This window comes from Aphelocoma coerulescens, chromosome 17, assembly GCF_041296385.1.
Source record: "Aphelocoma coerulescens isolate FSJ_1873_10779 chromosome 17, UR_Acoe_1.0, whole genome shotgun sequence".
In the NCBI taxonomy this organism is placed as follows: Eukaryota; Metazoa; Chordata; class Aves; order Passeriformes; family Corvidae; genus Aphelocoma; species Aphelocoma coerulescens.
The window spans coordinates 8,115,770-8,131,949 of record NC_091030.1 but is presented as its reverse complement, the minus strand read 5'-3'; the positions used below and the strand labels follow the sequence as shown (position 1 = coordinate 8,131,949).

The 16,180-nt window shown below is 50.7% G+C and overlaps 1 protein-coding gene across 3 annotated transcripts in view; it reads right to left on the bottom strand.

Moving 5' to 3' along the window:
- Positions 1-3,185: 3,185 nt before the first annotated feature.
- Positions 3,186-16,180, bottom strand: part of OLFM1 (olfactomedin 1) — a 32,258-nt gene continuing 19,263 nt past the window's right edge. For all 3 annotated transcript variants that reach the window (XM_069031780.1, XM_069031779.1, XM_069031781.1), the window contains 3 exons: positions 14,162-14,381; positions 8,028-8,134; positions 3,186-5,020 (listed from right to left, as the gene is read on the bottom strand). In XM_069031780.1, the coding sequence (XP_068887881.1) occupies positions 4,346-5,020; positions 8,028-8,134; positions 14,162-14,381 (1,002 nt within the window). In that variant the 3' untranslated portion in view covers positions 3,186-4,345. The remainder of the gene's footprint in view (positions 5,021-8,027; positions 8,135-14,161; positions 14,382-16,180) is intronic.

The following is a 16,180-nucleotide window of genomic DNA, read 5'->3' as shown; positions in this document are numbered from 1 at the left end:
GCAAGATCCCCTGGGATGGGCTGAGGGCTCCAGGGAAGGGGGATGGATCAGAGCCAAGGGTAGGGAAGGACCTACCCAAGGCTTGGTGAAGTGTAGGAACGAGAGCAGATCCCATCAGGTGCCCCCTTCATCCCAAGGCAGGTGTCACCCAGCTGGAGGGCACTGGTCCCTCTGACTCAGGATGAGGGCAAAATTAAATAATGGAATGGGTTGGGTTGGAAGAGATCACAAAGATCATCCTAAGCCAGGATGACACCTTCCACTGTCCCAGGTTGCTCCAAGCCCCGTCCAACCTGGCCCTGGACACTGCCAGGGATCCAGGGGCAGCCACAGCTGCTCTGGGAACCCTGTGCCAGGGCCTCCCCACCCTCACAGGGGGAAATTTCTCCCTAATATCTCATGTACATCTCCCCTATTTCAGTTTTAGGCCATTCCCCCTTGTCTTGTCATTCATAAAATCCCCTCTCCATCCAATCCATCCCAGCTATGGAGCTGGGACTCCGCTGGTGGGGCTGGGAGCAGCTTGGGTTCTGCAGCAAGGCCTCCCAAACCCCTGGAGCAGGGCTTCCCAAGGAATACCTTGGCAAACATGAACGACACATAAACACACAGAACTATGGTCAGATGTTCCTCTGAAGCAGCTCACTGACTCCCAGGACTAAATTTGGACCAACAAGCCTCGTGCATCAAATCATTAAGTCACAGGCTATAGAAAGCAATCCTCTGGGACGTTCTTGCTTTTGAGTGGCTCATCCACTCCCAGTCTAATCCATACCATTAAGTGTACGGCCATATGGCATCCATTTATAGAATATCACACTGCAGGCAAATAGGACAAAGGTACACCCCTCAAAGCACTCCTCTCATCTCATTAACTTTGGGTCCGTGTTACACAGGAGCTGCTCCGGCTCTGCTGCGTTCAAGGACATTTTGTGCTGCGGAGCCTTTGTCTTAAATGAATTGCACTGGGAAAATTAGAATCTAAATGTAGCCGTGCCCTAAAGCAAACAGCATTATTTTGCCTTTCTGTAACTCGATTTATTTCTGCAGATCGATGTTGTGAAGCAGGCGTCTTCTTTTGTCCTCGACTCCTGTCTAATGACCACGCTGACTGTGGGGAATTTGGCACGGGGTGGTGTTGCTGTGGCAGGGTGCCTGGGTGGGCTGTGCAGGTTTCAGTGGTGCCCTGCCGTGTGCTGTGCTTCTGCCTGAAACCTCTCCCCAAAACTGGACACATTGGCTGGGGCAAACTCTGTGAATACCTGCAGAGGTCTTGGAGAGGAACCATCTCTTCATTAGAACACCTCCTAGGACAGAGGACACCAAGCCTGGCTGTGGGGACGATAAACCACACCAAAAAGCAATCCAGCACGTGGTACAGCCAGAATTCCCACCTACTTTTCCACCCTGAAGCCCTCGAGGAGCTGGGCAGGAGCAGCTCCAGTGCAAAGCCCTGGTGCTATCATCAGCCTCTGTCCCATCGATTGCAGCATCCCTGGGTCCAGCTCTAACCCTTACAAAACCAGTGTGCTGCCCTTCAGTGAGTTTGCACTGAAGAAATACATTAATTAAATAGAAATGACTGCAGGTGCCTTCCTGCTTTTTGGCTTAACAGATTTCTCCTGCCTGTCGAGGATCAATACTGCTGCCAATTGCACAATGGGTCTCCAGCTCCTCTTTTTGAACTTCTTGGGGGGAAAACCACAGCTAAATAGTGAAGTTCTCCCCAAACCTGGCAGTCCAAAGTGCTGGAATTACGGAGTGTAGCAGAGGAATGAGTCCTCAGAGAGCTGTCCCCATTCTGCATCCAGCCAAGGCTTCAGTGAGAGCAGCAGTGCTGACACGGGGCAGCCTCTCAGCCCCGTGGAACTGCCTGGAACACCTTCACCACGAGGATTGCTCGGTGCTTGTGGTTTAATCCAGCTCTGAGAAACCACATTAGACTGGTATTTTTTCCCCTTTTCCCTCCTCCTGTTGAAGAGCCCAGCAGGGAACTGCTGCAAAGGCCGAGAGGTTGAAATCCATATGTGCAGCTTGCAGCAAACACCAATTGCTGATATTCAATTTCCTGACCTTGGTGATCCCTGCTCCTTCCCAGGGCCCTAAACCATCCATCTGCTGAGTCCAAAGGCTGAGCCTCATTGGGCCACTTGGCTGAAAAATTGTCATTCCTGGTGGTGCTAAACATGGTCACTTCTGTGGGGGAAGAGGCAACAGGGATCTCACCGCACCCCAGCGAGGCCTTTGCAGCTGGCACAGGGACCATGCCCCTGCTGCCCTCGAGATCCAGCTCAGGGGGCTCCCTGGGAGGGCAGGAAAGGTGCTGTTCCTTCACCTGGAGCTGGTTGGAGTGGGAATTGCTAAATATTGTTCTCCTGGGGGTGCAGGGGAGAGATGGGACCCCAAATCTCACAGCAGAGAGAGAGGAGCCCACATCTCACACCAGAGAGATGATGGGACCCCAAATCTCACAGCAGAGAGAGAGAAGAGCCCACATCTCACACCAGAGAGATGATGGGACCCCAAATCTCACACCTGAGGGAAATGGGACCTCACATCTCACACCAGAGGGAGATGGAACCCCAAATCTCACAGCAGAGAGAGGTGAGACCCCACATCTCACACCAGAGGGAGATGAGCATCCTGCAGCCCTGCGAGGGCCCTGCTTTGGCAGAAGCAGGAGGGCAGATCGTGCTGGGCACCCAGCCCCCAGTCACTCTTTAGAATAAGTTAAATGAAGGAGATTTTTACCTGCACAAGCCTGTAGCAAACTCAGGGTGGGGAGCACTCCAAGAATCCAAGAAGAAATGGGATGCAGCTGCACTCAGCAGTCCAAAGTGGTGTCTCCAGCTCCAATGAAGGTGACAGATGATGAGATTTCCTCCTGTTGTGGCAGCAACACCAGACACTGTCAGTCCCTGAGGGGGTGGCCGGACCCTGCCCACAGCAGGAGCAGCCACAGGATTTTATCTCCTTGAAGCAGGGCCTGCTCCAGATGAAAATGGGAAGGGAATCCTTATGGAGCAGAAAGCCAACCCTCCATCCTCCCAACCCCCAGCCCCAGCTACACATCAGGAAATATTCCCTGGAAGGAAACTCAGGATGGTTGCTCAGCATTTACCCCAAAAAATTCCTGTTCTCCCTCCCTCGCTTGCTCACACAGAGAAGACAACAAACAAAGCAGGGAAGTCTCCTAATAGTTTTATTGTTCCTTAGATAACTGTGGATAGTACAAAGTTTTCCTCTTAAAAAAAATTAATTACCTTCACACTTCCATAAACAAAGCTTCCCATGGGAATCTGCTGCCACAGAATCTCCACGGAAGCGATTTCCAACCACCATAATGCTATGCAGATAGTATAACAGTAAGAGAATATTCCTGTAATTATCAACATGAAATTGGTTACCTGTGTATAAGGGTGAACACTGATATCTTTTTTTTTATTATTTTTTATTTTTTTTTTGCCTTTTTAGAAACGAAAGAACCATCATTTATTAAATCCAAACTACATCATTGCATTTACAACATTCATTGCATAAACTGGACATACAAAGTTTTGCCACCTCTGGTAAATAACAGACATACATTATACAATATAGCTGCTGAATACATAAGTTCAAACAATATGGGTACAACAACTTGTTCATAATACATACTTAAACCATCGTGTTTAATAAGTTACTAAGACACAGATCCATGAGCTACTTCGGGTCTCAGCACAGTTAATCTAAGTGACAAGAACACAGTTGAGAGAGACAGTAGCTGCAATGGAAGGCGAAGAAAACTAACCTGTGATAGGTCTTGTTGAGACAGCCAGAGCTCCTCACGGGTCAGCTTTTCCTGCTTTTCCTTTCCACACATCCATCACAGCTGCCCGTGGCGCCGGGGGAATGTCCATGCAACCCACACACGGAGGAGAGCGAGGCTCCCGAGGGTGAACTTCCAACAGTCATTGCCTTACTGCTTGAGGATGTACTCTAGGTTTGCTATCGGAACAGAAACAAAACAAAACCCCAAACTGAAGTGGTTCTCTGAGTGCAGTTCCAGCTGCAAGTACATGGTTACTCGTGAGTCTATAACACAGGGCCAGACTTCTAGAAATGTAGAGGTAATGCTGATCTGTCAGGTTTATGCTGGGTAATCCTCCATGACCTTGGTCTTAATTTTGGCAGCTGTTTATATATTTACTTATCTGAAGTATGTTTCCTTATGAGCTTTTTTTTTTTTTTAAATTAGTTTCTCCCTTTTTTTTTCCCTTTTTATTTATTTTTTCCCTTTTAAATTTTCACTCTTATTCTATTTATTTATTTTTTTCCCTAAACCCAGTTTCTAACCAAGGCCGGGCTACAACTCGTCGGAGCGGATGACGTGGAAGAGGGTGACGTTGTACAGGATTTGGTGCCCGTTGTTCCAGGCGTAGAGAGCCCGATCCTTGGGGTTGTAGTCCAACATGGAGATGTGGGAATACTTGTTCTGGAAGGGGATGTCGATGTACTCGTAGGTGGAGGCGTTGGTCTGGTAGGCGTAGTGCACCTTGGTGCCGCCCGAGTAGCCATTGGTGACGTAGAGGGTGCCGCAGATGATGAAGGCCTCGCCGGCGCTGCGCTTCGGGTAGCTGGTGTTCCAGGTCTGCAGGCTCTGCAGGGTGTTGGGGTCCAACTTGCTGATGACGATGTTCCCGGCGTTCTGGTTGGTGGCGTAGACGGCCCAGAGCCCGTTCTCGTCCACCATGAGGTCGATGTCCGAGTGGCCGCCCCAGGCGTAGTGGTACATGTTGTTGTAGCCGGCGTAGTCCAGGCTGCGCGTCTTGAGGATGGTCTCCGTTTTCAAGTCGAACCTGATGATGATGTGGCTTTGGTATTTGTTGAAGTAAATGGAGCCGTTGTAGACCACCTGGCCCGTGCCTGACCACGGGTGGGGGAGGCGGTGGGAGGTGAAGTTGTCGGTGTTCATGAAATCCGCCATGGATTTGTACTCCCGGACGAAGCGGTTGTTGTGGTAGCTGTCCATGTACCACACCTGGACAACACAAACACGGGGGGGGGGGGGGGTTAGGAATCATCCCAAAAACTGGGCTGGGAGAGAAATCCACAGCCAGGAATCATGGAATTGTCACAAAATGGTTTGGAAGGGAGCTTAAAACTCATCCAGTCCCACCCTTGCCAGGGACTCCTTCCACCAGCCCAGGCTGCTCCAAATCCCGTCCAATCTGGCCTTGAATCCAGCCAACATCTGTCACCTACACCCAGAAATAACCCCAATTTCTGGACCCCCAAATCAGCTAAGAAATCAACCGAACAGCAAAGCTTTCCCTGGGGGATAACCTGGGATCTCCTTGGCTTAAATGCTCCCCTGGGAATGCTGAACCACTGCCACCATCCTTCCTTCCCGAGGGCAATTAGCAGCATTTCCCTGGCTAAACCCACATTTTCTGTCACTGCTGCTTTTGTTTCCCGAGGTGGCACTCAGTAAATTCCAGCAGCTGCTGTGCACAACTCCATTAATTTGGAATGCGGGAGCGAGGGATGCAATCACTCATTGTCAGGCAAATTCAGGCAAAAAGTCCATATTGGTTTAAAAATCATACACTGCTGCATCAAAAAGCTTAAAGCAAGGCTGCTGAAATATAAGAGACAAAGACATCTAAATCTTGCTCTGGGTAGATTGGGGAGAGATTTTAGATCATCATTTAAGTGCCAGTTCACTGGGGACACTGTCTAGACTCCTTAAAAAAAAAAAAGCTTTTGTTATATGAAACCAATTCCGAGGCAAATGACCAAGCTGTGCAGTTAATATCCACGAGAAATATCCAGCCAGCCACTGACATTCTGGATGCAGTTGCTGCCTGAAAATGAGAGAGCTGCATTCTGTAAGAGCCATTTAGGAAGGAGAAAAGGTAAATTTAGGAAGGAGAAAAGGTAAATTTAGGAAGGAGAAAAGGTAAATTTAGCAAGAGGGAAGCCTTTAAGGCTGCAGATTTGGGTGATGTAGTGCAGATTTCTTCTGCAAACCCCTTGCAAAATGTGACAGCTCCGTGTCTGGAGTGTGATCATCAGTCTCTGAGAAGGACAGCCCAACATTTGGCTGCTGCCTTTGGGAAGTCAAATGGGGTCTCCAAAAACTTTGTAGGGAATTTCAGCCTTCCAGCATTACCTCCCTGGAAAACCTGCAGAGGTGGGGAATGGGCATGTGGCAAATGGCTCTGGCCCCCAGCCCCAACCCTTGGTGGGTTTGGGGGTGGCTGCAAAGCACCAGAGAACACCCAGAGCTGGAAATGAAACACCTGCCTTCAACTGAACCAGCTTGGGAAATCAGAGGGGGAAAAATATCCACATCCAGGCTGTCTCTTTGCTGCTCCCACCTCATGATCTGGTATGAAGAATTCGACGTGCAAACATGTTGTGCTCTGTTTTTAAAGCCCAGCAGAGCCCTGTGTCACCACACAGGGGCTGCAGGACCCAACAGCATTCCAAGGTCTGGAAAAGCAGCGATTGATGGATGAGCCGTGTCCCATCACAGCAGCTGGCTCTGAGCAGCCTCCTCCTGTCCACACACAGCAATCCCAGCTCTCAGCATCCACCTGCTGCTCCCCCGGGGCTCACAAACCTCCCCCAGTTGTGTTCTGTGCTTTCATGACATGAACAAATGATCACACGAGCACCAAACACCTCCTGGGGCTCAGGGGATGATAAACTGCCCACCTCTGCCCATCCCCACTTTGCCACTCTGCTGAGCAGCCAATGAAGTTCCCTTAATGGTGTGTTCCTAATGAAATTCCCAGCAGGTTTTATATATTAAATACACAGAGAGGCTTGGGAGGCTTCAGCTCCAGCTCACAGCCTACTCGTACAACAAAAATGCACGGCAGAAAAAGGCATGGCTAAAAACATATCAAAAAATAGTGGTTTGAGACAAAAATCTCTGAAGAGTCGGGAGGATCTGAACCACCAGCTTCAGCTGAAAATTATCTTAGTGCCAGGGGAAGCAGCAAACACAGCCTGAAGGGGACAATTCTGTCCCCTCTCTCGAGCAAAACGAGACGTGATGTGGGTAAAACCTCCCCACCTCACCTCTAAGCAGGGTTTTATTTAGGCTGGAAGTGAAATTTTGCTTAATAACCGTAAAATATGGAGGTGTTGAATTGGGGAACCAGTGCCAGCCAGTTGGCTGCTGGAGGGGACAACTCAAGTCACCTTCAAAGAAACCACCCAGGGGTGACTTCTCCAGAGCATCCCTCGTCCTCTCTTAGCTACAGAGCTGATGCCAGGGCACAGCTCCCAGAATAGGTGCCCTGATCCAGCCCTTGCCGGTGCCTTTATCCTTTGAGGGATGCTGCATGCAGGAGGGAATTACAGGCAGCCAAGCTTTGTGCTTTTTGTTTTGTTTTGCTGCCTGCAAATCCTCGGCAAACACTCGAGATATTTTCCATTCCATCAGTCATGGGGAGCCAGGATTGATTTTCAGCCAGTTATTGGCCTCCTACCTCCTTGGGATCAAAATTGAATGGTCTGAATGGAAAAAAAAAAAGAGACCAAAACAAAGCAAAACAAATCTCTCTCTCTGGCTGCAGTCAGTTAATTCCTCACAACAATGAGGGTGGAGGATGGAGGGCAAATGCAGGCAGATGACATTATCAGAGGCACTGGCAGCAGAAGAGCAGCAGGGACCAGGACCACGGGTCCCTCTGCTCAGCCCCAGCTCCCTCCTGGCTGCTAAACACAGATTAGAAACCCAATACTTGATTTTTTTTCCCCATGCAGACCTTGTGGTGACAATTCTGAGCCCGTGAACTCTCATCACTGCAATGAGTTTCACCTGCCCAGGAACCGGACCACTGCAGGGGCTGCTCAACTTCTCCTCATCCTCCCTCCCTGGGGATGCTCAGCCCCTTCCCGCTGCCAGCAGAGCCCTGTGGGATGATGAGGACATTCCCCAGGTTTCCCAGGGCACGATCTGGGCTGTGAGGAGTGTTCACTGTCCTCAGCCACACTGCTGGGACACAGGCAGGACGCTGTCACACCCTTACCTTGTTCTCTCCCTCGGGAGCCAGAGGATCCGTCATCCACGATCCAAACCGGGAGCCCGAGGTTTTAATTGTGATCGGGTCACTTATTCCCGTCAGCTTCCCACAGGCTGGAAAAGAGGGGAAGGCTGGTGAGCACCACATCAGCCCCGTGAGGGGCACGGGAGCCAGTCCCACCCACCCCGCTGTGCCCACGGCTCTGCCCTGCTGAGGGTTGGTTTAATTACGGGGGATTAGGTCAGGAACAAGTGTGGGATGCTTTTGTTTGTTTCACGCCTCTTGGTGACAATTGTCCTCATCGCTGTCCCCAAGAAAAGGAGCTTTGCTGAAGCAGCCGGAGCTGCGAATGTCACAGAATTGAGAATGAGAGCAGCGAGCCAGGGCCGAGCAGCCCGGAGGAGGAACGAGCCCAGGAGCTGCTGCTCGTCGCCGCTCTGACCCAGCGGCTGCAGCCAAGAGAAAAAGGCAGCCGTGCCTATTCCAGCCCTGCTGGAAACGTGCGCTTGTTAGAGGTTATGCGGAGGAGAGAAAAGAGAAAGGTGGAAAATGGCACACAATAAAAATCCCCTCCCTGCAAAGGTCATTTAGCAGCCGCTTTCCCTGCTCCCTCTCGGGTTGCACACTTAGCAAACGCTGATGGATCCACCAGCCAGCTCTGGGACAGGAACCCCAACGCAGCAGGATGAAGGTGGGAGCGTCCCGAGGATCCCTCAGCAGCTGCCCCGGGAATCCTGCCAGACTCAGCCTCACCACCACAGGGATGGGCACCGGCGGAGCGCTGCGAGCCAGGTTTGAGGCACGCTCAGGTGCTCCACGTCTGCTGAATTCAGGGAGCCAGCTCAGCGCCTCGCTGGGTTTTCAAGCCCTAAATAAGAGGGGAAACAGCAGCACCTCTCCTCCAGCTCGTTTCCCACCCCTGGCTCTGTCCCCAGCCCCCCTCTGGGCCCGAGCACGGATAGGAGCCTGCTCTGCAACGCTGCAGCCTCAGCTCGGAAGGTGCAGCCACATCCAAGTTCCTTTTCCCAACACCATCCCCAAGTTTCAGCAAAGCTGCCACTCTGGTTCCCTGCCTCACCAACATTTGAACGCGTGTGCGGTGAGGAGGGACAGGTGAGGAGATGAAAACACCTCAGGAGGGACTGGGGCTGGTGGGGGATGTCCTGTTGGGTAGGAAGAGCTCATTTAAACCCCAGACACATCCAGGGCAGAGCTGGTCCTGAGCAAGACAAGCTCAGGGCAGAGGCAACGGGGGACAGCCAGCACCTGAAGTTGAGGAGGTGTTTTCTAACTTCTCCTTTTTGATGTGGAAGCCTCTGGCAAGCTGGGGAAGGGGAAGGTGGCAGTGCTGGGGTGAAGAAGCTGCTCTGGGTGCTGTGGCGGGCAGCACTGCGGTACTTGCTCAGCGGTACCCAGGGCTGGGCTGCAGGTGGGAGCCCCTGCAGGTGCTGCTGGAACACAGGGAGAGCTCTGCCAGCTCAGGGCAAGGTCAGCCTGCTCCAAATTACCAATTAAAATCATAGGATGGTTTGTTATGAGGGACCACTAAAGGTCGTTTAGTCCAACCCCCTGCAATGAGCAGGGATGTCTTCAAGCAGATCAGGTTGCTCAGAGCTCTGTCCAACCTGACCTTCATAGAATCATAGATTTGAGACCTTGAGTGTTTCCAGAACTCTGCAATCTCTCTCAGCTGCCTCTCTCCTTAGCCTGTTCTCACCTGCATTTTAATTGCTGATCAGACACATCCACCTGCCCCAGCTTTGAGCTGTGGCCAAAGGGATCCCCTTAGCCCAGGGCAGAAAACAGATGAAGATACTCCTGATGTGCACCAGCAGGTCATGACCAAGGGGACCATCAGTGCTCCCACAGCCTCCAGACCCAGGCAGATAACGAGAGATGCCACCAAAAAGCAGAGATTTCCTGACACACGAGGCACAGGAATTTGCCCTCCTGCCTGCTGCACTCCAAACCTCTCAGCTCAGAGGGAGAGCAAAGTACTGGAGAAAGGATGCAATGGGTTAAAAGAACAGATTTTAATGTCTCACAGGGGTCCAGCCTTCCCCTAATCCCAGATCTGCTCAGCGCTGCCTTCCATTATCGCAGCCCTACATTGCTGTCACTTTTATCTCTTCCTCCCATTTCCCTGGAGAGGAGCATTGTATAAAAGCCCATTGATTTAAAAAAAATAGTTTAAAAAGAAAAAAAAGCAGCAGCAGCTGATAAGGGTAAAGCAGCGTTGCTTGCAACATCTCCTACACGTTTAGCTAGAGGCACACACACCCCAGCTCCTCAGCAATGCAAGGGGGTTGTTCTTACACAGGGCAGCGTGTTCTCTCTCCTGGTGTAAACTTATCCCAAGCTGCTGGGAGGGAATTTAACATGGATTCAAGATCCCTGCTTAGCTTTCCTGGGTTTGCCACCCAGGTGTGGCCAGTTCTAGCCCCTGGGATCCTCACCCACCTGAGGAGATTCACACCACACTTGGAATATCAGCAGCTGAGCCTCTTGCAAACCCACCCTCCTGGTGGGATCCAGGAGGATGGGATGCTATGGGTATTCCAGGTCACTCAGGGACAAATGTGCCACAGAAAAGCATGTCCTGGTGCTCACCCAGGAGTCCAGGACACGGGAAACCTGTGAGGAGCCACTTTTAGGGCCTCACGGAGGAGCTGCTTTCACTCCTCTTTGCCCAGTGCTATTCAGGTCCTTTTTCCAGGACAAAAATCAGCCTCTTCCCAAGTGTCCCTCCAGCCACCTGCCTCTGTCCTGCCCCCCCTGCAGCCCTGCCACAAAATGCATCCCCACAGAGCCCCTTCCTTCAGGAATTTTCCAGCAGGATCGGGTGCTGCTCCCCTCCCGCCGGTGAAACCGGGCGCTCCCCTCCTCCCAGGATGCCAACACCTCCGCTCCAGATCTCGGATCCTGCCCACAGGTCTTGCTTGGCAGCTCACAGCAACTCCTCCACCAACACACACACACACACACACCAGCACCAGCTCCTTCTGGGCTCCGTGGCTCTGCTGCTACAGCTGGGACCTTTCCCTGCTCCGGCTTCCCAGGAAGCCAAGGACTGATCCCCCATCCCAATCCAATCCCTCCACAGCAGGGATGGGGCTGTGGCAGCTGAGCTGTGCCTGGATCTTGCCTCTCTGTTGCCTGGCCAGGAGCACCCCATCCCAAAACCATCAGGGATGGGGCTCCATCCCCATTCCCACACCAGGATTTTTCCCAAGACTCAGGGAAAGCTTGTGCTGCCTGAGTGAAATTCCCCCTTGATCCAAGGAGTGACAACCCCTACACTTCCTCTTAGGAACATTAATGGAAAGGCTAAAATCCCTGTATCAATAGGGATCTTTAGGAGTGTAAACAGAAACACAGATTGAAGCTGCCATTATTGATTTTCTTTTTTCCCTCCACACACATGCCAGGGTCAGGAAGTGTTTTCACTATTGATCCATCAATAATGCTTAGGAAACCCAAAATGCAGAACAGGACCTTGGCTAAGGAAAAGGCTGCTGCTCTGTCAGAACTTCCTGGGAGAGGTGAACTGGATGGGAATGTGGCACATCCCTCCCCTGCCCTTGGCCTGTGCTTGTTGCAGCAGCTCCCTCACCCTGTTTGGGGCACACACACTCCAGGGCAGCAGCAAATCCCAGCTAAAACGTGCTCCTTGAGACATCAGTGAGCCCAGCTGAGCAGAAAACCTGCAGCAAAGTAAAATCCTCAGCAATCAGGGCCTCACTGTGTGGCAGCAAAGCATTTGTAAGGCTGTTATCTGAATTTAACTAAATTAACAACCATTTCCAGTGGTTTACACGCCACAGAGATAAACAGCATTGGAAATTCAATCCGTGCTGTTGCTTTTAAGTGACCAAATAAATCAGCCTCCTGAGTGAGCAGCAAATCCTCTGGGATGAACCTTTGTGAGGCACAGAACCCACCTCTGCGAGCATCCAGGGCTGCTGCGAGACAGCTGCCCTGACCCCACGGTCACAGACAGAGAGCAAGGGCAGGGAGAAGCCAAAAAGCCCAGCTAAAGACTCAAAAAGATTAAAAAAACCACCCAAAAGTTGCTAGACAAGGCTGCCTGCAAGAGCTCAGCACCCCTACCTGCTTCATTCTTATTTGGGCTACTGGTCCCAGCTGGACCTGAGCATGAGAGGATGGGATGAGTAGAAAGGGTTAATAGTCCAAGAGCAAGTTCTATTTTTTCAGAGCCCTGAATGGTTTGGGAGCTACTCCTTAAAGCCTGCCCAGGGTCTGTGGGGGGATTGTCCCAGCTTCCCTGGCTGCACAGGGGCTGTGGGGGCCAGGGTGGCTTTGTTTGAAGAGCTGTCCCTGAGTTTAAAGTCTCAAATCCCTGCTCCTGCTCCCTCTCTCTATGACCCACAGCTCCTCCTCATCTTCAAGGGATGGGCTGAAGGCTCTGGGTGCAGCAAGGGGATCCTTCTTTGGGCAGCTTCTCCTCCTTCACCTCTGCCTTCAGCAGGGGCGGGATGAGAGGATCCATTTGCAGGGCAGAGCTGCCCTTGCTGGGGCTGTGGCGCTGCCAGGAGGTCTCTGTGTGCCCTTAGTCCCACCCCACCCTCCTGGGCCTGTTCTCCTTTCTTATCTTTCTCTTTTATCTGTTCACCCTTCCTTATCTTTCTCACTGCAGTTCTCTCATTCCTGCACGGTGCCCACCTGATAAAGCTCCAGGAATTAGGGACCAAGTCATGACAGCCCTGCTCATTCCTGTCCCCCCTGAGCCTTCATGGGGAAATTCGAGCAGGTGAGGGTAAGGTCAGAATTTCCCTCCATCCCCAACCCTGCTGCCCTCCCTGGGACCGTTGTGGGGTGAGGGGAGGGACAACAGAACGGGGCAGAAAGGCCCAGCCTGTCCTGCTCTCATCCCAAACCTGGGGCACCTGTGCTTGTTAATTAATGAGAAATCAAACGCTGATCTCTCTCTTGGCAGGGGGGTTTTACCTGTCCCAGGGGTATCCTGGTGCCTGATCTGTAGTTCAAATCCAGATTTAAGTGGGAATTTTACTCTCTGAGTGAGATGGAGCCTACAAGGGACGGATCCCTACATGGAATCACAGGGTGGAAATGCAGGGGGAATAGAGGGGAGGTGGCTGCTCACAGAGGTGTGGAGGCACCTAGAAACAAGCAAAAGCAACCCCAGCAGCAGAGCCGAGAGAGAAACAAAGTGTTACCTTGCCAAGGATATAAAGTGCTCAGAAGAGATCTGATCTTCCACGAAGTTACCTGAGAGTGTAATTTCGTATGTGCTACCAAAATAGACTGCAGAGCAGTTAATGTGTTTGGATTATCTAAATGGCGTAGCAAGAAAGTCAATAATGGAAGGAGAAATTAAATCAAGTCAGAGCTGGCCCAACAAATGGTGCAGAGAGTCCTTGCAGCTGTGGAAGGCGGTGCCCTCCTCCTTCCCCCTGTGTTTGGGGTCACACACTGGGTTTGGCAACACGTGGTTTGGTTTGAGTCTCCCCACAACAGCCCCACGGCTTTCAGTCAATTAAAACCCTTTGAATGAGGTTGGAGATGAATCCCTGGTGGTTTAGCAGTAGCCTGATGGAAATGGCTCCCTGCTCCCTCAGGGAACGGGAGAGGGAGGATTCGCATCCCGCACAGGGGCAGGACCGCGCCGCGCCCCCGCGCCAGCTCCGTCATGCTCTGCTCCGGGGGGACTGTCAAGATGCAAAAAAAAGAAAGGGAAACGAGGGAAACCGAGGCACAGCCTGCACAGCCCCACACCCCCCACCACGAGCAGAGCCCTTTGCTGGCGGGCCAGGTCCAGGGATGCAGAAGCAAAAGGGGTGCAAGTGTTGGCTTTGCATAAGTGTGAGCTGCCACTTATGCAAGCGCCGCCCACACGCCCGCTCCCGGGGCAGGATCCTGAAGCGCCCACACCACGAGCAGCATTGCCCCTGCCAGTAATCCTGGGCAGGACTACTCGCAGGAGGAATGCTCCTGGTGGCGTAACTCTTGGCAGGATCGCCCCTGGCTGTGTGCAGCTCATCCCTTGAGGCCGGGCACGGCACCAGATGTCCAGCGGGGCATCTCTGCCTCCGGCCGGGATGCGTGCGTTGGCACCGGTGGTGTTGGAGCCAGGGCCACCATGGTGGTTCTGAGCCTACCTAATTTTTGCATGCATGCACGAAGCCTTTCTTCAAGATTTGACACTCTGTTCTGAAGCTCTTCGTAGTCATAGGCGCCAATCTCCTCCTGGAGTTCGTTTAGAACTGACGTCAGATTCTGGACCTCCTCTTTAAACTGCAATACCAATTTGGCATCGGCTTTGTACTCTTCCAACACTGGTATCAAAGGCCTAAGTTCCTCCATTTTCGCTTTTATTGCCTGCAAGGTTAAAATAAGCTCGGTTCAGTGCTATGCGTGCAAAAATCTGCAACACTCTGCCTTGACCTGGGTGCTTCCTATGGGAGCGAAATGTTCACATATCCCACAATTATTAGCATTAAAATTAGTTCAATTATTATTTTTGGTCCGAATGATGTCTTGGCAAGAACATATTAAACAGGCTGCAGAACACCAAAATATTTGGGAAAGGCCTTTATTTGTCATTTTTAGAATGCAACATCTTAGGGTTACATGCTTCAGATCACATACACAAAGAGTTGTTGTTTTTTTTTTCTTTTTTTCTTTCCAAAAAATAAAAGAAAATAAGATATATATGCATTGACAAGGGTTTCAAACTATTCATGAAATGCATCTACAATTGCATGCAAAGGAAGATCTCGGTTGTGTGGTTCAAGGTTCCTTAGTGAGATATGGTGCTAATTTGGAAAATAATCAAAAAAATCAATGCATGGTGCAAAATGCTCTGTGGCCCTCTTTTCATGGTTACATGGGAGTGAACTGCTTCTTCAGTCACTGCAGCATTGAAAAAACTTGCTTTTTAGTTAGCCCTGTAAGCAAGAAAATGAAATACTGTTGAGGATCTAGCTCACTAACCTGCCTTATATAGATAGCCATTCACAGACAAATACTCTTATGGCACTAAAGAGAGAAAAAAAACCAACACAAGAGCTCCAAAGCACTCACAGTTTAATGCTGGCATTAGCAGGAACAAAATGCTGTGGCTGTTCTTTCAAATGCTGCTTTGGCAGCAAATTAGACAAAAATTCCTCGCTAGTTTCGAGCGGGGAACAGAAAAACAAAAGTCATTATCAGATGGATTTTGCAGAAATTAATTTTTTCCTTTTTTTTTGGTTCTTTTTTTGGTGTTTTTTTTTTTTTTTTCTCTCATTTAAAGGCTCAGAATGCAGCATTTTGTTGCAGATGCTTTGCTCCAGCAGCTAATGAGTAGACATTAATATGCATGCACCTACCCGTTAATGAAGCGTGTTAGAACACCCAAAATCCCTGGTGCTGCTCAAATTACAGTGGCCACGCTCCCAGCACCCAGGGCTGTGACATCTGCCTGTGTCCTGAAGCTTTTTGGGGCTGAACAGGATCAGGAACTGCTCCTCAGCCTCACTGCCTTCCTTCCCATCCATCCCCTCCTATTTAAGCCACGAGGTTTTTTCCTCCTGTGCTTTGCATGTGGGGAATGCTTTAATTTTATTTCATTTTAACTTCCCTGGCAGGCAATGGGGAGGGTTAAACTCATCAGGATGGCAGGGAGGGGGGGAAAAACAATAATAACTGAAATAAATAATTAAATAAAAGAAACTCATGCTCAAGTCTTTCCATCCAGACTGCAGAGCTAAATTTAGGGTCCTGCAGTAACTGGAGATGGGGAGCGGAGGAGGTGGAGTTGGTGAAAAGTTTTAAGAACCATCTTCCCAGCTTTTTATGAGATAATTGTGGTATTTCAGTATTTAGCATTAAAAAAATCTGCTTTAAAATACCAGCCAGCTGCCTGCAAATGAGGGTGGGAATCAGCTGGGTGGCTGATCAGAAAAGTCCCCAAATTCCACCCAAAATCTTCTCCATTTGATTTTTCATATCTATTAACCCACAGCACAGCTAAAATGTACGATTCCAATATTGCCCAGAACATCTTTTTGGCAATTTCATTCGTTCTCGAGCAACTTCCTGAGGGTTTGGCCACTGCTCCCAGTGCCAGCTGCATTCCAGAGGCTGGCAGCTCCGCTACCCCTCTGCCCAGCACCAGAACACCACACAGAACCCAT